We start from the raw sequence: 27,000 nt of genomic DNA, 5'->3' as shown, positions 1-27,000 counted from the left end.
ATCCATTGCCTTTCTAATTTTGAATTTCTCCTAGCTAATATAAAATGATTGATTACCTTTATTTCATGTACCCCTTGATTTTCCTTTTCATTCATCACTGAGTGCTTTAAACCAAATGCATTTAGAACCTGCTGTTACAAGAGTGGTCTCTTTTAAATCTTTGTAAAGTAATGAAAGGACACAGTAAATCAATCTCATTTCTGCTGTGGGAAAGCATAACCTTTACTCTACTGCAGTCACTTAAACTATTCCCGTCCCTCTGTTCCTGGATAGTAAGCCTGAAACTTCAGCTCAATGGTTCTTTTTAAAATTTAGAAGCATAAAAGTAATCATCTTTTAACTGGAACCTTACTTCAGTAATATTCGCATACAGTATGAGATGCACGCACATGTTTTCTGCATGCCTCAAAACTGTAGCTCATTATAACTTTGGTATATTGAGCTTCTTTGTTTCAAAAAGTAGCACTAAGTCTTCCATCATGCGCAGGGCAAATTATCCGTTTGCCTGGTAAATACCAGTACGTTCCATAAACGTCAACTGCATTTGACCAAACAAATATTATTTACATTGTTAACAGGTCTTCACTTGACACTGTCCACTTAAACAAGAAGTGGTGGTCTTTGATGAGAAAAGTCTGTAGCTCCAGAATATGTGTGTGTGTGTGTGTGTGTGTGTGTGTATTTTTTTTTCCAATTAAAATGTGCTCCGACCTCCATCTCTCTGAAGACTCACACTTTACTGAGGCTTGCTAAGTTTTCTTGATCTATCCTTGGGATAAGTGAAAGAAGTAACTTCTGCACGATGAACTTTTGTGATCATAATTCCCTGAGCCTCTAACGTGAGTCATAAATACAGATATGAAAAGAATATTAAAGCTGCCGTGGGTGAGCACAGGGGGATAGGAAGACTACTTCTAAATACATGAAACTGGGTATAAACTTAATGTTTTTGGTGCTAAAGTTTTAAATAATGGAGGCATGTGTCTATGAATTAAAAATTAACTAGAAAGTAGAGATGTGTCATAAAGAATAATGCAAATCCCATGGTAAAAATATTTCTGAAAATATGTGGAATGATTTTTAAAAGAGCAAGCCTCTGAACCTATAAATCCTACATATGTTTTTAGAAAATACAGTGAACATATACATTTGTCAAATAGAACCATATTATAGTAATTATAACACATTTCATATTATAGCAATTTTAGAGGTGAAAAAAAGCAACATTCCAGAGAATTATGTTGAAAAGCCAATGGTGGGCAAAACCACTAATTATTATTTGGTATTTTTCGTAACTGTGTACAGATGTTTTCAGTTAGTTCTCACTCTTTTGTTTTGTTTTGCTTTTTAAAACTCTGGCACAGCCTCAAGTATCTTGAATAAGCTATCATCTTTAGGATTTTTCTCTGAACTCTACATGTGGTGACCTTTGATCTACGTGGTCTGCTACTTTGGTCCGCAACTGGGCAGGACTTGGGAATTCCGCACGAGGCATGGCTAAGAAAGACACAACACAAGCTAAGTGGGCGAGTCCAGGACAAAAGAAGCAGGGATGAGTCCCTGCGCAGGCTGACCATGTACGTAAAAACAGACAGATGTGACATAAGCCCATATATCTTACGAATGAAGAGCCAGTTAGTTACACCAGCTCTTTCTTATTCATAGACTACCTTTCCCTACTTAATATTTTGCACGCTGTTTATTTTGAACTGCTCTGCTATCAGAGTTTGAGAGCAGCAAACATATGCATCATAAAATATATTTAAATTCTGAAGTGTTTAGAATTATTTCTGTTATCCCTTAACTAGAATCGTGGGATTTCTGTATTGGTAAGTTCCATGCTTTTGACTGTGGCTAATTTGTTTATAAGCCACCATTAATCCTGGCTGTATATTTTCACAGTTTGGGTAAACACTTCATTTGCATTAAATTTACAGCATTAATGAGATGTGAAATTTAAAATGCTACTTGAAACATAAATGATGTAAGAAAGCAGAACACAAAAAAAGTGTTTTATCACATCTGAAATCAGTAAACCAATTTAAACCTATTAAAACAGGAATGATGTGTCGCCCGAGATTTTAGCTTCATAATTCATCCTCTTGGACTAAAAGTCCAAAATGAGGAGTAAAACATCTGGAAAATATGAAAGAGCTCAAAAAACACAAATTGTGTACTGCTTCTACCCTAATGGGCTTTTTAATCAGTTTTCAATTTTTTTGTCTTTGGAAGCTAAAGGCTAGTAAGTTCTCAATAGCCAATGAGACTGAGGAAAATACCCTGGCCGAGACCCAGTTTACTCATGGATGTTATGGATAGAGGTCACAGAGATGGAAAAGGTCTTGAGCCAATTTGAGCAAGCCTGTTTAGAGAGGCAAGAAACAAAGGATAAATGAGAAAATATTCTGGAAAATGAAATGATCAGTTTCTTTCCCAGAAGCCCCGGGAGCCCCGTTCTGAGTCCAGATCTGAGAGGCAGCATGGAGAGAGCACCAATGCGAAAGCGTGCTACACCGTCACACCTGGGTGAAGCTTGCCCACCTGTTGCTGATGTAGGAAGGATGGGTCTCTTGGGCTTAGTCCCACATATCGATTGGCTTGAGATGTGCCTGAGGCTGTGTAGGCTGATTAAGGAAGAACAAAAACAAAGATAAAAATTGTGAACTATCAGAATGAACACCCTGTCCATGTAAAAGAAAACCCAGGACGTGGGACAGGCAACCAAAAAAAAAAAAAAAAAAAAAGAAAAGTGTCTCTATTTCTCTATTCTTTCATCTGAGTGAACACCAAGTGACATTAAAGAATTGGCAGTTGACCTCAACTCAACCCGTTTACCTCCCTCCCCAAAAATCTGTCCAGTTAACCACATCCCAGCCTCTGGTATGGGTATCCCACGCTTATAGGCTCTGGTACAGTCCGACAGGAGAATCAAGGACTGGCTAAGTAGAAGGGTCCTTTTCCTACATGTCATGTTTCACCAGATAGTAGCTGTCTGATAATGGGAGCATCAATGATAGTCTGTGATTCTAAGTGTAAGACTGAAAGTCTATTGGGAAAAAGTGAAAGCTTGTAATGAATGGGATTTAAGCAGATGTGCTTGATGATACAAAATGAAACATGTCTTACTAAAGAGAAAATCTAATATTCCTAACATGAGGGAGGAGTCTCTCTACTTATTATATTATATAGAGTGAATTAAGTCAGTATTTCATTTAGTGTGAAAATGACCTTAGATTTGACAGAAATGTTTTTGAAAAAAAAATTCTTTCTTTTCCATAAGCACAAAAAGTCGATTTCTTGCGACTGGTCCAGGGAAGGGGTGGTGACACCTTTGAAATACTTGGCCACCAGGCACTAAGGACCAATGGTGAATATTCTTAAAGTTATTTAGTCTCACCCTGCAAGTCCTTTTTGTAGAGGTGCTTTTTGGTACACAGTGAATTTTCCAAAGAAAACGTTTCCCTATTCCTAAAGATTTGTTTGTTTTCCCAAGGAAAGGAGTTCCCAGCACTAAAGCGTTCTCCTTGCCCCGTGCTGGAATAAACAGAAGCACTACATTTTCACCACTCCTGTTACATCTACAGCTCTGAAGGAAGCTAAAATGTTTGGTTTAACACTATCAGATTGATAAGAAATCCAGACATTAACCTTTAAAAAGGTTTTGGGTTTTTTTTTTTTAACCTAATATATTCATTCTGCCATGTTCATTTGAAGGGTTGCAGAATTAGATCCATTGAGGGTTTTGTTAGGTTAACTTTTTAAAACAGTGAAGATGCTCACAATTCATTATTAATTACTCCTTTAAAAGGTTTTGGGTTTTTTTTTTTTAACCAAATATATTCATTCTGCCATGTTCATTTGAAGGGTTGCAGAATTAGATCCATTGAGGGTTTTGTTAGGTTAACTTTTTAAAACAGTGAAGATGCTCACAATTCATTATTAATTACTCCTTTAAAAGGTTTTGGGTTTTTTTTTTTTTTAACCAAATATATTCATTCTGCCATGTTCATTTGAAGGGTTGCAGAATTAGATCCATTGAGGGTTTTGTTAGGTTAACTTTTTAAAACAGTGAAGATGCTCACAATTCATTATTAATTACTCCTGAATAAAGGGCTCATCCACGGGCAGCCAGAAGAGCCAGAGTCCCCATTCAATGTCCAGGCTCCTGGGATTCAAAGGACAGCATGGACAGCTGGAGAAAGGCCTCATCCTTAGAGAGTCGCAACAAGCTTGCAGTATTTTCCTCTTCTCAGCCATGAGAAAGAGTTTTCCCTGGTCTATGTGTTTTCTTTAATTTTATTGACTTATCAGTTCAATGAACCATTTTTCATTATTAGTGCTATCTCGAGAGCTAGAGCTACAAGTCTGTGTAGAGGAAAGAAAAACAAGTCACTCTATTTCTTTTAAGCAGGAGTGGAAAATGGGCTGATACAGCCATCTTCACACAACTAGTATATCCCTTCTGAATATTTTGCAATTTTATTAGTCAAATCAGATCCCTTTTTGACCAACCTGTAGGTGAGTACAAGAATAATGTATCAGCAAGCAGGCTGACAGCACTCCCATAGTGGGCTGTGATCATTTGGGACTGATCTTCCCTTGCATGTCATCTACTAAAGTCACTAGAAGGGTAGGTACCTGAAGTTTCTAGAACTTGGTTTGGATCATTTATCCTTTGATAGTCTTTCAAAAACTTTAAAAAAAAATCTTTGTTTCTATTTGCCTTAATTTAAATTGCTGACTTTGTTGAAAGATGCCAACACATCCACTTTTAAAAGTATTTGAGTGGCTGTACTGTACATAGCTAATCTTTAGGACAAATCAATTTTTAGTCTTCCCTGATTGTGCATTCAGGGAAGTGCTCATTGGACCCTCTACCAACAGACCAGTTAGAAAAATTAATGATTATTGATGGGAATTACAAGTCTACCTAGACTGATTAGGCTATGGGGTCTCATGAATTTTGAGAAAGGAATGCTGAATTCACTGTACCCTCAAACTATTATCCTTTTTTCTTGTAGTGTTCCTTCCTAGGTTTTCAGAAGCCCCCCCTCACCATAAATAAATAAATAAATAAAAATAGAAAACATCTTTCCAAAACCTGAGAAAGAGAGAACAAGTGGGGTTTCTGTAATTTCACTTAGAACAGAGCATGTCAATTTTTTTTGTTCTAGGAAAGAAAATGACACCTCTGAATTTCAGATATGGAATGCATAATTGATGAGGAGTGGGCTAATTCCTCCTGACTGGAACTTTCTCTATTCCACTGTACTAGTTCTAGGAAGCCCGTTAGTTTGGACGAAGCCAATCGAAAAACTGGGTAATAATTTTCTTTGTATTAATGAGTATTCTGTATGAAGAAGCAAAGGATTCATTGGTTTATTGGTATGTTCTATGTCAACTTCACCGGCTAAATCTCTGATGTTATGGCTGTGTTTAAAAGCATAGTACCTGATGTACCATGATAAGAAAAACAAACAAACAAATAAAAAAAGTCACAATGACAGTGTAGGTAGCTTACATGTACCTAATACTTAGCTTCCAAATGTCCTCATTCGCACCCAATATTGTGTTAACTGTTTTTTTGCAATGACATAACCTACGGTAATATAAACGTGCAATTATCTTCCAGAGGCATGGATTCAATCTGCCTTGTGAAGGACACTGATTTCTATAAGAATGCTCCAATAAGTAACAATGATCTGCTCTCTCTCTGGGTGACTGAGAAACCTCGAAAACTACATTATGTTATTCGGTGTCTTTTTCAATGTATACCTTGAACGAGCAGGCATGACTTGTCATTTTTGTTAGAGCTGTTTATTCAAACGAATAAGCTTCTCCCTTTTCAAATATGATATATGGACTGAAATTTGATAAGAGAGAGCTTGTGATAGCCAGGCCACATCCATGCCTGCTAGTTCCACATAAATGAGAAATCTCCATCGGGTCCAAAAAGTTGTCCTGTTCTCCACCTTGGATCAGGTATCCAACGGTGCCTTTGATGGACATTTCTCATTTCCTACAGAAATACTTACTGGTTGCTGTAGGTGAAGCTGCCTCACCTTCAGTGGATGTAGTGATGGGTTTAGTATCTGTCATGGTCAGGGTCACAGGTCGCACTGCACTGGGATGGGGAGAGGGTGCCAAGACAGGTGTGAAATGGCCAGGCACTTTCCCTACCACTTGACCACTGCTGTTAGGCTACAAAACAAAAACAGAATGTCCGGTGAAACAATCCAAAAGGCAGTCATATCGTCCAACAGCTCCACTCAGCGCACTTGGACGCGGGAACACTGCATCCTTGCTGGGAATGCCACAAGCCCTCTCAAGTCTGAGTCACAGAGACCAACTAGCGGTTAGTGGTAAAAAGAAGCAGCAGCATTTCAAAGTCTTCACCTTCGAAACACTTTGCATGGGTGAGTTTGTCTTTACAACCCCCCTGAGAGTCAGGCAGAACTGATCCTTTCGTTGGGTAGCACAGAAGACTCAAGGGGAGACTTACATGCTCAGCCCAAGACAACAATGTAAGTTCTTCCTGACCTAGGAAGAATTTGAGCCATGCCTCCTTTTTCTCTGCTCTTCGTTTTCTACAGTGAGTCAGTCTGGGCTTTCAGAACACAATTGTCACCCAATGATGCTGTCACTTACACAAAGAAGATGGGGTATCAAGGAGATCGAACACATCAAACTCAATGGTTTCCATCATTTCTAGTCAATCTGCATTCAGAAACTCTAGTCTTCAGTCATATGCAAGGATGCTGGGACACACATACCAAACCATTTAAATTCCAGGATCTCCACTTCCCTTTTGCTGATTTACTCAGACGAGCAGACAGAATGATATTTAAAGCATTTAAAATTTCAGATCCACACAATGATAGCCAATGATGGACTTGGTCTGACCTTACAGCTACAAATAAAAGACTTCCAAAGTCAATTAAAACGTGCTGAAATAAAGCAGAGGGGCAATCAAATATACTTTGTTACTTAAGTTCCTCCCCCATGGCCGGGCATGGAGAGTTACACAAAACATTATTGTTGACACTTGTGGGGAGCAACTGAGAGGATCCCCAGGGCAATGACAGAAAAGATATTAATATCTAACTTTTAGCCCCACGTATGAAAATAGTGTCTGTGGTAGGAGACAAAATCCTAAGGGTACACTGCTTGGAAAAAAAAAATACTGGAATGCTTTTTTTCTAGACAAAGAACACTATTCTTGATGACCCTTCATGTTGGACTTCTCCACTGTATGGTGTTCATCCCAATTCACCATGAGAGTATGCGCCATAAATATTTAGCCTATCTAATCAGAATGTTAAAGGCAAAGAATGCAATGAAGCAGAATATTTATCTAAATACCTGCCTATAAATTCCCAGGAGTCATTTCTTTAGACAAAAAGATGAACAGCTAATAACACTTAAATACTGTAACTTACAGACATGAACTAATAAGTCTTCGGTTGGGTTCCTCAGAGGCCACATTATTTATTCTATAAAGAAAATGGACTTCTTGAATATCCTGCCTATTCATCATGAGTAATTTTAAGTATTTAACTTTATGTCAGGAAAATTGACCAGAGCTTCCCCCCCTACGGAAACCTATGAGAGTTGTATCTTTAGACTAATTTTATTTAAAATAATCCACTGAATAGCATGGCTGTCTCATGCCAATCGGTGCAGCAGCAATGCAATTAATCTCCAAATTGCTGTGGGGAGGAAGAGGCATCTCAGTGGCTAGACTTGGTAATCAAAATCAGTACAGGGCTGGAGGAAATTTGGGAGGGGATAGTGGACCCCAGGTGAACAAGCCCTCAGCAACCGCCCCCCCCCACCTGGTCCCGGCCTAAGCTAAACAGGTAAATATCAAGAGTCCTCTTTTGAAATGCAAATTAACTAGTTTTGAGTTGGAGTTAAAAATCAAAGGAGCTATGATGTGCCCATAAAAACTATTCTGCAGTTTACTAGAAAAATGCCTTTTCCTTTCAAGTGGAAAAAGTAGTTTTTTCTAAAGCAGACCATCGGATTCTGTGGATCTGAGCGCTGCAAAAGACCGTTGTATATATCTTCCTCAAGAAAGAAGAGCAATCTCGTTTTATCATTGGTGGTACATTCAGTAGTAAAAATACATTTCTCTATACTGTGTTCACCGAAACAGTTCCATAGGACCTACCTGAGAACACAGGACAGAAGAATGACAATAATGCCAAGAAAATGCTGCCCCAGGATCTGATATGACCTCGCTCATTCTGAGAGCTTTGTCTACTGGAATGGCATTGACATGAACCAACAGACATTTCTCTTATTTAAAAAGAATAAAACTGACAGAGAAGTCGGTCCCAAGCCCAACAGACACATTTTCTGGAATTTAGGGTCTGGAAGAATGGAAGGGTTATTCCTTTTGGGTTTTCCACTGGTTCAGATGAAGCTATACTATAAAGCTTCTCTTTTAAGGCTGTTAGATGAACTTTTATAGCATAGAATGGAAAAGAGAGACATTTTATCTGAAGATAAAGTTTAACAGCACTGGGAAAGGATCACCCTGCCTAGTATGTAGTCACTCCTATTATACAAAATCCTGAGAGGGGATTTTTTTTTTTTTTTTTTGATTGAGATGAAAGTAAGATGCTTCTCTCAGAAGCTCAATCTTTACCTTAAAAATAGGAAGAAAAGCAGAACAATAAGGCAGATTATCACCTAATATGCCCTCTTAACTTATAAAGAAATGGAAATATACCTAAAACAAGCACTGAATAATTAAAGAAATGTGTAACACTAAGGGCCTGATTTTAATTTGCATAATTTTTCCCCTAACAGTGCCTAATTAAGACATCAGTTAAAAAAAAAATCCAATGGAACTCTAAGATTTTCCACACTGAATTAACGTTAAGGACTTTTAATGGATGTCTTAATTAGACTTTGTTATTCATGGAAATTCTACTCAAATTAAAATCAGACCTTGTGCGCACTATTCCCAGCTGAGTCTAGCAAAATGCTCTATGGAACTGAGACTCTTGAATCCATGATCTGACAGCAAATTTTATTTCTGAACTGATATACTAAGATCCCACTTTTTTTTACTTAAAAATTCTTATTATAGTCATCAAAAGTGCTATACCGTTTGGACCTTTTCTTCTAAAATACAAATGGCTTAACTACAAAGTCACAACTCAAGAATGGTGTCTTCAGTTTAGTATTATTAGTCAACAGAACTAAACGTACAGGTGATTTTTTTAAGCAACCCAAATGGTGTTGGCTATGTTGTTACTCAAAAATAAAACGTTCCCAAAAAAGACCATTTTGCTTCATTCTAACAATTATGACCAAAATTGATTTCTTCAGATCTTTTCTTTGTTAATTCTAAATTAATATGCACATACTATTCACTGGCATTTGAGTAACTGAACGGCATTAAAGACAGAATGCTTACGACAATCTCGCAGAGCATTAAAAGGTCTAGTGAGGAGTGAGCAGGAGTGTTGAAGTTAAAGCAGCAATGTCACATACCAGACCCGAAGATCAAAACTACATTACAGACTTTGGATGTTACAGTTTGTGCCAGCTCTGACACAAAGCCTATCTATTTGATCATGAAAAGTGCTCTTGTATCAAATCACTATTAAGTGAGCTCTCCATAGAAGAAGCCACACTTTTAAGGAGTGAGAAAGGGATATGAGTCACTACACTTACACAATAAAAGTCCCTAAAACCACTGCATGGTATTTTAAAAAATAAATAAATAAAAGAGAGAGAGAGAAAGAGAAAGAAAGAAAGAAAAAAAGAAAAGGCACTTCTGGTAATGTCATTCATTGTTAAATGTAGTCATGTCTGTGCAAAGAATATTCAAGTAGTCATCAAACACTGACAATGTTTACATTACCAAAGCTGATTTTAATACCTAATAGTTGGCCTCTAAATACGACTGTAAGTTCTTTTGTGTGTGTTTATTTTAGCGCATACCTTGCTCCTGCCTGAAATAAGCACTCTGTGTCTGTGCTAAACCCGGTATTTCAGAGGTGTGAACACCAGCTCTGAGCTTTTTTGTCAATGTACTTTCTGCATAAACTTTATTTGCAGTCAATGAAAATTCAAAAACGTCAAACCAGAGACATCTTCACCAATGTGCCCCTTTGGGGCAAGACACTTCCTACCTGTCATTCAGCCACCTTTAAATCAAAACTTACTGAGTCACCCAGAACCTTCCTGAAGATGGCTTTCAAAAGCTCCATGTGCTGCCAGACACAGCGAATGAATAAGCTTCACGTCTGAGAGTCAGACCTGTTCCATCTCCCTTAGGCCCTCCTCTTACTCGCTCTCGCGTCTTTACCTGGCTGGTTTGCGGACTGGATGGGTCATAAGAAGGTACATAGTTCTTCAGAGTATCCTGAGGATTCAGGTGGGGAGGATATCTGATTGTTGGATGAGAAAAGTAGCTCGATGGGGCCGGCGGAAGAATAGCTTGTGTCGGAAATGGCAGCGGTGAGGGTGGCGGTGGAGTTCGAGTGGAGATGACTGCCCGGGACACAGAAGGGGAGACTGAGGTCAGCCGTGGCGCCCGCGCCCCCCGCCCCGCACGCGGACGGCTCGTCCCCGCTTCCCCGCGACCCACCCACTCGCTGAGCCCAGCCGGCGGTAAGAACGCCCACAGCCCCGACCCCACTCTGGGGAACTAGCAATCTGGCTTCCCGGTCCTGTGAACGCGGAGCCCGAGGAAGCTTCTCTTTTATGGGGGAAGCCAATGTTTCATAAAAACGTTCCTTTAAGCAGTCATTTCCCATCAGAATACAATCTATGATCAGCAAGTCTTTGTGTCTTAAGTCCAGACCAACTCACAGAAGTAATTAAAAGGCAGGGGCACACACAGACTCTCTACCGAAATTCAAAACAAAAGTGGACTCTGATTTTAAATAAATATTTTCCCTATACGTCCTAGTGGGGGGTGGGTTAAAAGAGAAGCCAATAATTAGGAAACAATAATGTGCTGAATAATTGTCTGATCATTGGACAAATGCTTATGAACATTTGATCATAGAGTTTGAGACCTCTTTTTCCTAATGAATTTGTTCCTTTCAAAACCAAAAGAACTCTATTCTGTAACTATTTTTTCTTCCTACTCTAACTTTTATTACATGTAGCTTAAAAGATGTTATTAAGGGGCGCCTGGGTGGCTCAGTGGGTTAAGCCGCTGCCTTCGGCTCAGGTCATGATCTCAGGGTCCTGGGATCGAGTCCCGCATCAGGCTCTCTGCTCGGCAGGGAGCCTGCTTCCTCCTCTCTCTCTGCCTGCCTCTCTGCCTACTTGTGATCTCTCTCTGTCAAATAAATAAATAAAATCTTTAAAAAAAAAAAAAAAGATGTTATTAAGATAAGACTAAGAATAAAACCTCCAGAAATGTGAATTTAAATGTTCATATACTCATATTAACTTAACAATAAATCACATATTTTATAAAGGGAAATAATATATAAAACATATGTGATGTAGATGATGTTTAATTGTGCTGTAATTTTTCAGCATCAGTATGACCATAATTTATTTGGTCATATATTTGAAATATAATTCTTAAGTTTGAAAAATGGGAAAGAATATAATTGCACAATCATTATCTCTATAATGTTAAGGAAAATAACCACATAAGTACAATTTAAGAGTACCAATGAATGTGTGTAGAAGTGAAGATTAAATGTCTGTTTCTATTTAATGTTTTGATCCAAATAATAGGAAATTACATATGATAAATGTTTAGTGTTTTATGAAACTACTTAGCAAACAATATGAAAAATAAATTCTTTCCATGACCTATTAATGAAAATCATCTGGACTAACTTATCTCCAACTTTGTAATCATATATATATATACACACACACACATATATATATGTGTGTTTGTGTGTGTGTGTATATATATATATATATATATATATATATATATACATACATACTTTTAAAGGGACATTACTTATCTTCCCCCAAAAAAGCTTTTTTCAGAAAACATGAGAAATTAAGAATATATCTCAACAAAGAGTCATAAATTCAATTTTATGGTCACAACTTTGCTTCCTGAATGTCCGGGTCACTCAGAATCTTCTGGACTGCTGTTACAATGCAGATTCCTGGGCCTAACCACAAACCTACTGGATCTCGAGGCCCTCCAGGGGTAAGGCACCAGAAAGTACAATTTGAACAAGTGCCTTATGTGATCTTTCCACACAATGAAGTGTGTGCATCCTTCATCAAAGTGATGCATTTTAGAAAACAATTGTATAGTTCTTCAAATGGAACTTCTTTCTGACATACTACTTTGTTGAAGTAGCAGCCACATCTGAAAGTATAATTTAAGGAGATGGAAACACCTAAGTTAAATTAAGCATCTTTTTTACTTGGTGTTGAAGTGTCCTTAATCTCAGCCAAATGAAGACCATGGTTAAAGACCATGTAACCATGATCTTCACCCACATCTACACAAGCCCTTGAAGGATATATACACACAGCTCCATCTTGGGCCCTCTGGGCTTTGAGATCAGTGCAGTTGGGGAAGAGATCTTTGTTCAGGGGAGCCTGCACATATCAAGTCAGGGCTTAGGCTCTGGGCTCCCCTGTACGTGCTCACAGAAGCTGTGGCTGGCTTGATGGAAGCTAGCAGAATGTAGTATTTCAAACTGAAAGTAAAAAACAGCTACTTTGTATCAATAAAGGTCATTCTAGTCCTTGAAAATAGGAAAAGCAAAATACAGGCAGAAAATGTTTCCCTTCTTTATGAAAAAATTCATATATGCATACATGCATGTACATGTACTTCCTGCCTATGTCATTGCAAAGCCTTCCTAATTGCCTCCTTTCCTCCAGTCTTGCTCCTTCTGATACAGCCTTTATAGTCTCACATGAATGAATTTTGTAAAATGCCATTTCAAGCAGGTCCCTTCTCTCCTAAAAATCTCTCAATGGCTCCCCACTGCTTCTAGGATAAAAGCCTATTAACTTCACAGGTTTGTATGGTCCTCAAGGGCCGTAGGGAACCCGCCCCGCCTCACTTCGTGGGCTTCCTATCTGGCCACTCTCTCTTCCCAGGCCACATGGAGATATTTGTGGATCCGTGGATAGACGGCAGTTCCTTGTGGCAATGACCTTTCCCGACACTGATTCGGGCGGTTCTCTCTGTCTGAAACAACCTTCCTCCTGCCTGTTCTTCCTTCTTGTAGAGAACTCTCTCTCTAAACTTGAGAGAACACATCTTTTGCAGGTATCTAATCCTTTTCCAAGTGTCTACTCCTATTCAGATTTCATGCCTAGCTGATGTGCCTCGTCTTCCTGCTGGACCGTGAGCTCTTTAAGAACAGAAGCTGTCTCATGACCAAGGTGTTCGCCACAGGCCCCGATACATTACATATTGAGTAAGTATCTGGTTAAGGACCAAGGTGGAAGGCTTATCTAGGTTTCATTATATAAAAGTGTACTATTTAATTTTTTCCCAGTGTCAGGAATCTGAATATTTTAACCAGGTGTCATAATACATGAATGATTGGACTGCTACATGAATTTTGCTCAAATATCAACATTAGAGATCCATGAAATAGTTACTGATTTTTTTGACCAATTTTAGCAGTACGAACAACATAAATATAAAAATTTTATACTGCATTTGATTTGTATATTCCTTCTTAGTTTTATAATTTTTTTAGTGACAGCAGTAAAGACAGCAGTAAAGATATTTAAAGTAGCAACAATACTACTCAACATAGAAATCGAAGACAAGGACTTTTTTAGAACTAAAGTTATATCTTTGAATAAAGGTTTAAAAATCAGATTGAATTTGTTTGAAAAATAAGAAATTGCCTATCTATAAATGTAAAGCAATAAGAATGTTGCTACAAATTATATATATGTATATAGAAATATATATATAGAATATATATATATATATATAATATATGGAACTTTCTCCACCAAAAATTCAGTATACTCCCTTCAACGGCTCAAGAATAATAGGTAGAAAGCATACAGTATCGTTTATTAATTTTATCTCATTTAAAAATTTTGAGAGGGGATTTAATTTAGTTGTTCATTCAAGTATATATGTGAAGTACTGGTATTCTTTTTCCTATGTAAATTATGATATTAGACATAATATCAAATGTACTAGCCCACATTTATTTGTACACATAAAAAAGTGTCAAAAAACCTCTTTTATTTTTGTGATTAATTTCCCTCCTAAATAAGTAATTAAATATTGATTTTTGTATAGAAAATAATATCTATGGAAATAGTGTCTATATATCTTAATGCCTCTGGAAATGCTCCAAACTCAGCAACATACTTGAAATCCTGTCTTTCTTTACTCAAATATATAGAATGGGGACGAATCCTAAAGCTACAGTTAAGATGACTATGTATCCCGTACCTTCTAATTTCTTGTGATTGTAATCTTTCCAATAAAGGCAATTAAAAATACATTCACAAATGTCATTTAATTGAATGCCGTGGAAATCTTTTCTCATATATTGGTAAGAAAAAAATACTGGATTGGCTCAGGACCCTCCCTCTTTCAGCTGAGAAAGTACGGCCACCACAGCTATAATTATGACTCTTGCTGCATCCCTGACAGTAAGCTCTGCCAACAAGAGGGAGGCTTCTCCTCTACGCTTGAAACTCCTCACCACTGTGTGCAACTCCAGGGATTCCGGGATGATGGTGCTGGGGGAAAGTGCTCAATCTTGGGGAAGAATCTTGTGGAGATGTAGAGCTGAACAGTGGCTTTTCAGGCTTCTTCATAGTAGTCGGAGAAGACATATCTGCAAAGGAAGAGGGAAAAACCCAAAGTTTATGACCTTCTCCAGCTATAAAATTCATGTTACTATAACAAGGGATCTCATTTTCCAACATTTCATTATTTCTGTACTTTGGCTCTTCTACAAAATATGCTCTGAGGGCCAAAGACCCAGTTACATCGGAGATTTGAAATCTCTGTCAGAAACAATCTCCACTGAAGTTAACACAACCCTTTATTAAAATTATCATCAGAATTATTTCTCCTACTAAATAAATCTTGAACTTTTGAAAAACTAAGTATCATGTTTCCCTTGGCGCCTTGGTTCACATCAAGGTCTTTTTTGCCTCAGCATTTCATTCTTAGATTTATACGATTCAGGGCTTTGTCTTTTGACCTGCTGACTACACTGTGGAAAAAAGAACGAAGAAAACCTGGTGCAAATGTGAAAAACAACCTTTGGGAAAGCTGGTAAGTCTATCATTGATTTAACATCTTCTACGGAAAACTCATTACTTGTTTAACAAAAAGTACATTCCTTAATTTGCTCACTCTGCAAGTATTTATTGGCTTCCTCTATTAGGCGGGTAAAGTAAGGATGTTACAAAAAATACAAAGTAGCTGCTGTAGGGATACTCACTGTCAGTGAAGAAGAAAACGATAAGAAGAAAATGGCCGTCAACAGTTGAGAGGGAGGAAGCGTGCTGAAAGCAAGGGGTGTTGTGGTGTGCTGTTTGCTGGCTTCACTGCACAGGGCAGTGACCACCTCAGCCTCCTCAGGTTAAGAAAGGTGCCTCAGTGGCACCATGTTTAAAATGTGGATGGGGATGACGCTCTCAGAGAGAAGAAACGTTCCGAAGAAGGGAGCATAGAATAAGCAAGTGGTACAAGTAGTCTGTGCAGAGGTAAAGTACAGAGATGAAGAGCGAGTAGCTGGCAGGACCCACACAGTAGGGGCCATGGACTTTGTGTATAAATATCTGAATTCCTGCCCTGATTGGGGATAGCTATTGATGAGAAAATATGATCATACGTTTACAGTTTAAAGCCGTCCCTCCCAAAAGTATGTGGAGGATAAACTAGCCAAAATGGAGATAGCAATCATGGAAACCACTTGAGAAGACAGATTTATTAATACCTTCCTTCCATAAATATTTATTGAAGGCTTAATTTATGCCAGACACTGCACTAGTTGCTGGAGACACAATGGTGAACTAGATTAAGCATCAGGATCTACAAAACTTAAACTAAGGAGAGGATACACCCGAGTTAGAAAAAGGTAGAAAACAGTGTGACAATTGCTATGGTAGAAAACACTACCATAATTATCGTACCAATTCATAGCCAACCTTATTTCACCTTTAGCCCATCTACACTCCCCTGTTTGACTTCGAAGCAAACTGCAGACAGCACAGTATTTCATTTAAAAATATTTTGATTTATAGTTCTAAAAAAAGAAATTATTTTTAAAAAACTAAAACTTCATCATATTAAAGATATATGCATGTACGTAACATTCATTTTTAATTTCTTTAACAAGAGAAAAATACCTCACGGTGTTGTTTTTTAAAAAAGAATTTATGGGGGTGCCTGGGTGGCTCAGTGGGTTAAGCCTCTGCCTTTGGCTTAGGTTGTGATCTCAGGGTCCTGGGACTGAGCCCCGCATTGGGCTTTCTGCTCCGCAGGGAGCCTGCTTCCCCCGATCTCTCTTTGCCTGACTCTCTGCCTACTTGTGATCTCTCTCTCTGTCAAATAAATAAATAAATGAATTTTTTAAAAAAAGTTTTTATGGTGCTATTAATATAAGAAACTAGTTTTCATTATGATTTACCATTTGAAAAATTACATAAGCTCTGGTAAAAGCATCCAATAAAATTAAATATGTGTTTTTGGCACATTGGCACTTAAAGAATGGATATGTTACTGTTAAAATAGTAGACATCACATCTACAAAAGTGACAGGTGTCTTCGTAGCTAGAATCTGTGACTAGCTGGCTGTCACTGAACTATCAGAACTGCTGAGCCATTTCCTTATATCTTTCTTGAGAAGTAAAAATGAAGAAAGGAAACTGCTAATGAAAGCACAGGAATTAATGCTGCTACAAAAAGGAGAAAAAATGTTGAGACCCTTTAAAAACAGACCAAAAAAGTTCATTTCAGTGAAGATACCTTCAAAATGCCAAAAATAATACTCAATTTCACTTAAGAGCTATGTGATTTTTGAAAGGTAACACTACAAATACAGGTTTTGGCCCACCGGAAGCTCATCATAGATAATTAAGTCTTTAGGAGTGGAAAGCAGCTTTATTCCATCCCTCGCTTTGCAGGTAAAGTAATGTTTCTACGCCAAATTTTTAATTTAAAAGTAACTATTAGAAAAAGAAATCTATTGACACTCTTTTAAGCACTATTAAGCACTATTGCCTGTGCTTAAATACAGATCTCAAAAAAAAATTAACCAGTGTAATCAGTTTCTAACGACTCCACTTCTAGGGGAACATGGGTGGCTCAGTTGGTTAAGTGTCCAACTCCTGGTTTTGGCTCAGGTTATGATCTTAGGGTCATGAGATCAAACCCCTCATTGGGCTCCAAGCTCAGTGGGGAGTCTGCTTGGGAGTTCTCACCTGCTGCCCCTCCCCAACTTGCACATGAACGCACAATCTCTTTCTTGTTCTGTCAAATAAGTAAATAAATCTTAAAAAAAAAAAAAAAAGACTCCTGGTACTCCTGGTATGAGTAATAGAGCATTTACTATACATGACAAAAACAATGAAATATGACCAGAGTTTGGGAAGCAGAATGAGTGTTATTCTAGTTCTGTCATTTCTGGGGATATTCAATCAAGGCTACTGCAAGTACTACAACTGTTTCCAAATTCTCATTAAACATAGCTGGATTCACCTGAGTCACTTTCTGCAAAGAACACATAAATCAAGGGTGTTTGTCCTGCAATTCAAGAAGATGGGTGATGATGTAATTTTTGAGAAATGAAGCCTATGCATTTTCTTATTCAAAATAATTCACTTGGCTTTCCTGGGTAATTATTACAGGTCCATTTACTGATTGGGTTCTCCTTAGGCATGCACCGAATAATACTGGTACCTTCGTGTTCAGAACACACAAAGGAATTACACAGGATAACACAGTAGAAACAAATCAAAATTCACTCTTCAAGTTCAAAAGGGACCACAAATTGTCTTCTCCTCAAACGCTCAAGTGAACTTATAACAGTAAAAATAAGAATGAGAAGATCCACCGTCCACACAGAAACTACTTCTTTAGGAACAGATAAAGAATGATATTGTAGAGGGGCGCCTGGGTGGCTCAGTGGGTTAAGCCGCTGCCTTCAGCTCAGGTCATGATCTCGGGGTCCTGGGATCGAGCCCCGCATCGGGCTCCTTGCTCAGCGGGGAGCCTGCTTCTCTCTCTCTCTGCCTCTGCCTGCTTGTGATCTCTGTCTCTCTCTCTCTCTCACTCTCTCTCTGTCAAATAAATAAATAAAACCTTTTTTTTAAAAAAAAGGAATGATATTGTAGAAAGTGGGCTTGACCGCCACTGTCTTCCCATCAGACTAAATTTTCTTTGAGCCAATTAATCAATGAAGATATACGGGTACCTAGCACATACAAGCTATACGCTAAGTGTACAGGGGGCACAAAGTGACCCCTTCCCCACCAAGGTCACCACCAAAAAAAAATATATATATATACTCACTCACCAAAAAAAAAAGAATAAAAAAATAAAATGTCAGTTATCTGGGAGGAGGAAGGGTAGAGTTTCTAGCTATTACATTTTAATCATGAATCAAACTTGTATTGTTTTGATTTTAATTTTATTTTGAATGTCTGCAGTCTAGTAGACCTCATGCCAAACGGAAAAATGATACTGTTTCTATTTTTAATGCACTTCTAGGCTACAGATATAAAAAAAAAAAAAATGTTTGAGGAATGAATATATAGGAGAGATGGTTTGAAGTGACCTTTCTGTGGAGAAAAACAAATGTCATGCTTTTCACAGTGTATTGTCCCTCAAGCCGGAAGAATAATACATAAAAAGATTAAGTTGAAAATAAGTTGAATAATAATAAAACTGAATAATATATAAATATATAATAAGTTGAATAATAATACATACATAATAATGCATACATTGAATAATACATGAAATAAAGAAGTTGGCGAGAGAAGCAAGATGATAAGAAGAGGATTAGCTGGTGTTTCTAGTGGTGCGAAGGAGGCAGTTGCTGGTGGTCCGTGAGAAAGAAGCAAAGGTCAGCATGGGCTTGCCATCAGACAAGGACATTTAAATTTGATTTGGAAAATAACACTTTATAAATGAATTGATCTCAGGAGGGAAACGCTTCCCAAAAGCTCTCTATTTTTTTTTTCTTTTTCCTGTTTCTTGTAGCTTCCACTCAACCTTTTTCACTCGAACCGGTTAAATAAAAAAATTTCCTGTCTAGTCTCCTTCCAGGCCTTCCTCCTCACAGTTCATTATAAAAACAGTCGTGGAAACCCTCTGCTGCAGACAAGACCTTCCTCTCTTTAAGCTCTATGATGGCATCATATTTTTCTTTTCCTTATCATTCCATTTTATTTAAACTTTAGCTAAACTCATTTACTTATGGCCTCCTGGAGGAGGAGGGAACAAGGAGGAATGTGCTTCTAACTCTTTCTTTGCAGATGACATTCCCTTGGGCTGGAAAATGATGTCTTCCTACCCTCTTATTCCAGCTACAGAACAGTATTTTATCCACTGAACCAACTTGATTTATTATCTCTTTAAGCATTCCCTCCTGGGATTGTGGAGGTCTAGATCTCCTTAATGATTGTGTGTTTGTGTCTGATATCTTTGGACGGATTTTTTTTATTATTATTTTGTACTTATTCTATCCATAGAGTGAGAGAGAGAGAGTGTGTGTGTGTTTGAGTTGACTAATGGCTTATCTCCTACAGAAGATGATTTTATTAAATATGCAAAGACATATGCAGGCTGGAAGGACATGACCAGGAAGAGAATTTTTTAAAAATCTATAACCAAAAGACAGAAGAAGAGGTAGAGCAGACCCTATCAAGGCAGTGTATCTTAGAATCTCTTGCATGTGAAAGCAGGTGGATGGCGAATTGATAACTGGTATATAAGATGAATAAAATAACCCATTGGTATATCGTCAAATGCACCATCCCATGAGCAGAGACCACCAGATGAGAAGTAACTGAATGTAAATTTAAAAAAAAAAAAAAAAAGGAACAGAATCAGTTACTGTGTTTCTAGGAAGGGCAAGGCCTCAAGTACAAGATGTTGAATAAGACCACCTGCTCCCTGGCTTGGAGATCCTTAGAGCTCAGCAGAGAGGACAGACATTACAAACACAAACACAAAATGTCATTAATTGCGATCGTGACATTAGCTTGTAGAGAAGATTCTTCTTTAGGACAGAAGTCACTGAGGCTAATTTAAAAAAACAAAGGAAGATCACGTCGATGGCGTTATCCTTCATTGTCTATACCCTTGTTTAGATTTATAATCGGACAATTAGCCATGGCTTTAGCAACCAGTTGTGAAGTTAAATACATAGTAAAAGACCACCATGTAGGAAGAAGTTCAGCTTTTATGAGTAGGTTCATTTAGATTCAAGCATAGCTTTACATAAGAATTTTGCAAAATCAAGTCCTCCCATAATTTTTACTAGCCATGGCATAATTTTTTTGGCACTGGGATATACATACATCCTGAGCCCTGATGTGTCATTCACTTTGCAGCATCACTTCAAAGAGATAAAGGCTTAAGCAAATAAAGAGTTAGATCAACTCATCTCCCAACAAGGTAATTTCATCTACAAAGGAAGAACGTTGCTGTGAAACACAGCGTATGCACTCGACTCATCAGCAGCTTGCACAAATGGCGCTCCAGATGTATATCTGTTCAAGTCAGCCCAAGGCAACAATTTTGATCAATTCTAATGTGATAAAATGCTGCAGGGAAAGTGTGCAGAAACGTGTTTACGTCAGCCCTTAATTAAACTGTTGTTCACTTCCAAAGAACCTTAGGAAACACTAATGAGACATGAGTTTTGGCAATTTCTTCATCAAAGCAAAGACCCCTTCCTCAGTCTGTAGCAGCCTGTCATCCAAGTCGCTCCCGGGATAAATGTCACATGGCACTCCAATCAGTTAGCCACCTGTTAGTAGAACTCCACTGAAGTCAACTAGTGATCTAGGGCAAGCTCAAACAGCCACCTTAACACCTGCCTGTCTGGGACACCTGCTCCTTTTCCACACAGAGGAGAGCAATATGTTAGCTTTTCCAATATGCTGGAGTAGACTGAGGTTACAAATCGAATTTCTATCACCTACATAGAAAACGCATCATTTTCTGGGACGCCTGGGTGGCTCAGTTGGTGAAGCAGCTGCCTTCGGCTCAGGTCATGATCCCAGTGTCCTGGGATCGAGTCCCACATCGGGCTCCTTGCTCAGTGGGGAGCCTGCTTCTCCCTCTGCCTGCCTGTGCTCGCTTTCTCACTCTCCCTCTCTCTTACAAATAAATAAATAAAATCTTAAAAAAAAAAAAAAAGAAAACGCATCATTTTCTTTAAAAAAAAAAAAGTTTATTCTTCTTCCCTATAATGACACTTATGGTTTACAACTATTTATTTCAAATCAATTACGTAAGAGCACAGAAGAGTTCTTGAATTTCTGGAAGCTATTAATTTCAGCATGGCATAACAATAAATTAAAATTTATTAACTGTGCCATTCCTATAATTTAGAAAAACACATTTCTATCGAGTTAACAAAGAAGCAAATTCAAAGTATTTTTTTAAAATTCAAAGTATTTTAATAGTCCAATCCTTTCCATATTCTTAAATTGTCTTTCTTATTTATACACCACGCTTGTAAACAAGTCCAAATGAACCCTCGAGGTACAAATCATCATTTGCTGGCTTCTTGTGGTTTCCAGTATTTAAGGTTAAGATGTGTTTTATTAGAAAGTGCTTAAAAAGCCATCATCATTGTTTAAAATGTCTTCTTTATTTTTTACATTATCAAGCTGCTGAGAAAATGTTACAGGATTCTTTTTTTTTTCCTCTTTCCTTTTTTTTTTTTTTTTTTTTTGTAGAAGGAAACTTAAGGCACAATGAAAACAGCAACAGGGAAGCTTTTGTTACCCTTGAGACACTTTGGGATGAGCAGGAAAGAGACCAAAGAAGGGAAGTGCCTATGTGGTAACAGTTAGTTTTTCAATGGTCCCATGACTAAGATTTGACAAAATTATGTTATATTGACCAGTCTTACCCAGGTAAGACCTCTCATTGTTTTCTAGGTTTCCTTTTTTTTTTTTTTTTAAAGAAAGTTCTAGACTTTCATAGATTTTTTTTTTTCTAGAGGTTTAGAAATTTATGAAAACTCCGGACACAGGAAACCTCCTCAGAGACAGAGACCAAATCCACTGCTGAATGAGGCTAAGGTGGTCAACACATCCATCACTCCGCTGAAACTGTCAAGTAACACAAAACACGGGGAGTGAAAAATGGACTTCAGCTAAACGGAATCTCCGTTGTCCATTACACTGCCAAGGTGGCAGCTGGACGACAACACGAGAAAGGACCGAGCTATCTGCATAAAATAATAACATTATTTATAAGACATGAGAGGCTACCACATCTAGGGTGTGGGACCAGTTCAGGAACTAGAAATCTGATACTTTCACATCAGGCCATAAATCCAGAGTCAGTCCTAAGAGAAGGAAACAGCCTGGGCCCTGTGCCCAGAGGACAAGGAGAAGGCAAGGAACAGGGATCTGCCAAATGAATGCTCCCAGAGACCAAGGATTCTCGTCCTCTGTTTTTGCCTGGGGGAAGCTTAGAGGTTATTTATAACTGTAAAAGTGTTACATGAAATACGGCCTTTATCAAGCCTAGGAGATTCCAGCCCAAAGCCCTGAAGTACTTATTTCTGGTGTTTCCTTGGGGACAACCGAGGGGATCCTTGCCTTAACAAAGTTCTACCAACAGATAAAGGAGTGTGGGCTGGAAAGTGCCCTGAGGGAATGTGGCCTCGGGCAGAAGAAGGGACACAGAGCCTGTGGGCTATATACCTACACCTTGAAAGCTTCATACAATCCCTGAGGGAAGTTACTGTCTCCATGTCCCCATTTTTTTCCACTATAAAATAGAGCTATCCTGGCTCACGGGAAGAGAATGTGAGGTGATGCACAATGGTTTCAGTGAAATAGACATGACAAAAAAGAGGTGAAAAGGTAGAGTCAAAAAGCCATGGAGACATTGTTCTTTAAATATATTCCAGAGGAGATATTTAAAAATTGCTTATAGAAGGGGAATCTGGGTGGCTCAGTCGGTTAAGCCTCTGACACTTGATCTCAGCTCAGGTCTTGATTTCAGGGTCATGAGTTCAAGCCTTGCATTGGGTGTGGAGCCTACTTAAAATAGATAAATACAAAAAAAATAGATAAATACAGGCGGACAGACAGGCAGACAGACATAAATATTGCTTATAGAGCCATGTGCTACGTTTAAAAATTATGGATACGACAGTGCAGTTAAACCACTCAGGCACTGATAGTAGGAATGTAAATTAATAAGACCTTCCTAGATTCTGTACCAGTAATTGGTCAATAGCTATAGAAATGGATGTTTAACTCAGTAATTCCACAGTAGGAACGTATCTATTCCTTTAACAAAATGTCACTATCTACTTAGTGACATGGTACCAGGCAGTATGCTAGGTCAGGGGACAATGAGTAGAACTAGACAGGAACACAATAATCAAACTCCATTAAGCACAAGGATCCCCATACCATGATGATCACTGTGTCTTTATTATATAAAAACCTGCAAACTACTTACACATCCATAAGCAAAGGAGACATTTAAAAGTGTGTAATACATGCAAGGATGACATATTATGAAGCCATCATAAAGAGGAAATTCAATAACATGGTAAAATACCACTATATTATAGAAATCTGTGTGAGTGGCTCAGTGGGTTAAGCCTCTGCCTTCGGCTCAGGTCATGATCTCAGGGTCCTGGGATCGGACCCCCGCATCGGACTCTCTGCTCAGTGGGGGAGCCTGCTTCCCTCTCTCTCTGCCTGCCTCTCTGCCTACTTGTGATCTCTGTCAAATAAATAAATAAATTCTTTAAAAAAAAAAAATCTATGTAATAGAATTATTGGGGGCTTTTATTTTCTTTTTATACTGACAGCTTTTTTTTTTTTTCAAAACTCCCATAAGTAATTTTTACTGTTACAATAAACAAAGGTAAATTACATATTTGGGGGAAGGGGAACATTGTCTATGGCTCCATGAAGTATTATAAATGGGTAGACAATGTTGGATCTTGTTATTTCCTTCTTTTCTTTTTTAAAAATTTGTATTTATTTATTTGAGAGAAAGAAAGAGCATGAGCAGGGGGAGGGGAAGAGAGAGGGAGAAGCAGACTCCCCACTGAGCAGGGAGCCCTATGTGGAGTTCAATCTCAGCACCCTGGGACCATGACCTGAACCGAAGGCAGACGCTTAACTGACTGAGCCACCCAGGCACCTCTCATTATTTCCTTCTTAAAGTAAGGAAATGCCTTATTGGTCTTAAGAATTCGATGTTGCAAAAGTATACAATGAAATGCTTAAATGTAACATTTGCAATTTAGTTGGCTAAAGGCAAAACAGTGTATTTTTGAGAACACAAGTGAAGAAAAGAGAATATCTGAATATCTGTTTCTAAAGACTCTTCTAGATATAAAATTTTATGATTGTGTGGCAAATGCGAATTAAGTCCTTCCCACACGCTCCAAGTTAACAAAAAGCTCGGAATGTTATGACAAGACATATGGACTTAATCCCACTACAGTAGTTTCATGATGATGCCAGATGATTCAAAAAAATAATTAGCTGCCATGTTAAGAAAGTATCTCCATATATATATATATATATATATATATATATATATATATTTACATTTATGACACTCTAAAATAACTCCAAAAAACGGCAAGCTACATTAAGGAGAGATAAGATAGCATCTTCAATTAAATTTTTCAATCTTTTTTTTTTTAAGTGAAATCAGTTCTTTTTTTAAAGGAGAAAATATGGTAGACTTTGTGTTAAATAAATGAAAATTCTTACTTTCATCATTGAGTTATTTAATCTTAACTCCACTTGTGCATATTACTGTATTCTTCAGCAGTTTAAAACATTCGTGATAGTTTAAACCTCTCTCTATTGTGTATTTCAATCCAAGCACAGTAAGCTGCATGTTACTACAAGTCTCTATTTATCACCTCTCTCCAAAGGAAAAAAAAAAAAAAAGTCTCCAGGCTACACCTACACCCAATACAAAGTTAAAACTCAAACCTCTTTGAAGCTCACAAACACCTTCCTGAGACATTAAAAAAAGAAAAAGAAGGAAAAACAAAAAACCTTTGAATAATGAACAGCAGTACTAAAAGAATAAATACTGAATAAATGAAAACCGCTTTTTAAAAAACACTTCAAAATGCTTTTGTCCATTAAGCAATTTCATTTTAACAGACAGACAATGACAAAGTGTCTTGAGTAATGTCAGAAAACCTCATTTGAAAGAAGGAAAAACACCCCATGATTATGCAGGGTTTGGAGTATATTTTAGTCTCTTATTAAATATTGGCATAGGTAAATAGCTGCTATTCACTATGCCTCTGGGGAAAACCTCTTGGCTATAGAGGCTTATTAGTGTTAAGCATCTGAGAGCCATGGACTATAAAATAAAATCAATACCGTAACCTTAACTGTAAAAGTCAGAAAGATACTGGAAGAGTTCTAATTTAACAAGATTACAGATGAGATTTTAGAGGAGAACATTTGGGGAAAAGCCATGCATTTAGAAACATTTATGCTACAAGACATCTCAAGGTTTCTGTTGTTACTAATGCTGTTATTATCCATGCTGGTAATGGTTAGGGTTGATTTAACTGATGTGTTACTTTAGTGGATTTACAGGAAAGTCCTAGAAATGATCTGGAACTTATTTCAAATAAAATCATTAAATTGAGGTAGTAAACTAATTGCTTAGGAACAATTATGATTTGATGTGGCTTAGTGTGGTAGAGGGGAAAAAATCACAAAAATGTTAAGGTCGTTAGTTCAGCAGCTCGATGCAAATATGATTACTCTGCACAATATTCTATTTCTCTTAATGGAAAAGTAGTCAAAACCGGTATAAATTGTAGTGTTTAAGTTCAACCTAAATCTATATTTTTCCTCTAACAAATGTAAATGAAGAAAAAAAGAACATTCTGTCAATGAAATTACTATGATGGCATATTTATTATCTTAATGGTTTTAGAAATCACGTGAAATTGATCAGTAACAAAACCTCTATTTAGTAATGGACCAATTACATTTGTGAGATAATGTCAATGAAACAGAATATTGTCACAGGATAATGGTCTCCTATTGCTACATCCCTAGTCATTTAGAGAAAATAAATGTTGCCGTCTGGCTGAGTCATTTATTTTCAAAGTAGGAGACACTGATCCCATAACAAGGTTCTGTTATAATAACTCAATCTCTATCAATCATTTGTTGTACCAGGATGGCGCAGGACAGGACATGTATTTTTAAGAGCTGCACATTCCTCAGCTATACAAAACATATGGTGCCTCCAAGCACATAAACAGCCCAATTATTGCGTTATTCAAAGAGAGTATTGAAAATAAACATTTTTTAAAAATAAGGAATCGGAAAACTTTCTGAATTTTCAAAAAAGAGCCATGTTAATGAGAGCTTAAAGACTCAAGTAACTGGAGATCTAAAAATTCTTTGATTCGGGTAATTTAAAAGCTAGAGTTTGAGACCTGAAGGGACCTTAGTATTCAACTCAAATAACATCTGTTATTTTACAGATGAGAAAACTCAAAATTTACTGAAATTAAGTGTATTTGTCTGCGGCCACACTAGTACTTGGATTTTCCAGGTCACCATTATAGTGCTTTAAGCATAAAGCAAAAAATAAAAACAGAACTATTATATATATTTATATATTATATATTTTTCATATATGTATTTATATATACCATATATCACATATATCTATATGTATCATATATCACTTATATATTTATATATGATATTCAAGACTTTAGGATTATTTCTTTATTTTTATCTTATTTCCTTTTTTTTTTTTTTTAAAGTAAGTCCCAACACAGGGCTTGAACAGATGATCCCAAGATCAAGAGTCAC

At 37.5% G+C, this 27,000-nt stretch overlaps 1 protein-coding gene across 6 annotated transcripts in view; it reads right to left on the bottom strand.

Moving 5' to 3' along the window:
* Positions 1 to 27,000, bottom strand: part of NFIB (nuclear factor I B) — a 233,129-nt gene that overhangs the window by 28,496 nt on the left and 177,633 nt on the right. For 2 of the 6 annotated variants that reach the window (XM_044265641.1, XM_044265644.1), the window contains exons 7-10: positions 14,655 to 14,789; positions 10,328 to 10,512; positions 6,036 to 6,201; positions 2,542 to 2,624 (exon numbers count right to left, since the gene is read on the bottom strand). In XM_044265641.1, coding sequence (XP_044121576.1) covers positions 2,542 to 2,624; positions 6,036 to 6,201; positions 10,328 to 10,512; positions 14,655 to 14,789 — 569 coding nt within the window. The remainder of the gene's footprint in view (positions 1 to 2,541; positions 2,625 to 6,035; positions 6,202 to 10,327; positions 10,513 to 14,654; positions 14,790 to 27,000) is intronic. The other 4 variants (XM_044265646.1, XM_044265647.1, XM_044265642.1 and 1 more) reach the window with 3 other exon arrangements.

This window comes from Neovison vison, chromosome 9 (assembly GCF_020171115.1).
Source record: "Neovison vison isolate M4711 chromosome 9, ASM_NN_V1, whole genome shotgun sequence".
Classification (NCBI taxonomy): domain Eukaryota; kingdom Metazoa; phylum Chordata; class Mammalia; order Carnivora; family Mustelidae; genus Neogale; species Neogale vison.
The sequence above is the reverse complement of the archived record's forward strand: the minus strand, read 5'-3'. Positions and strand labels throughout refer to the sequence as shown.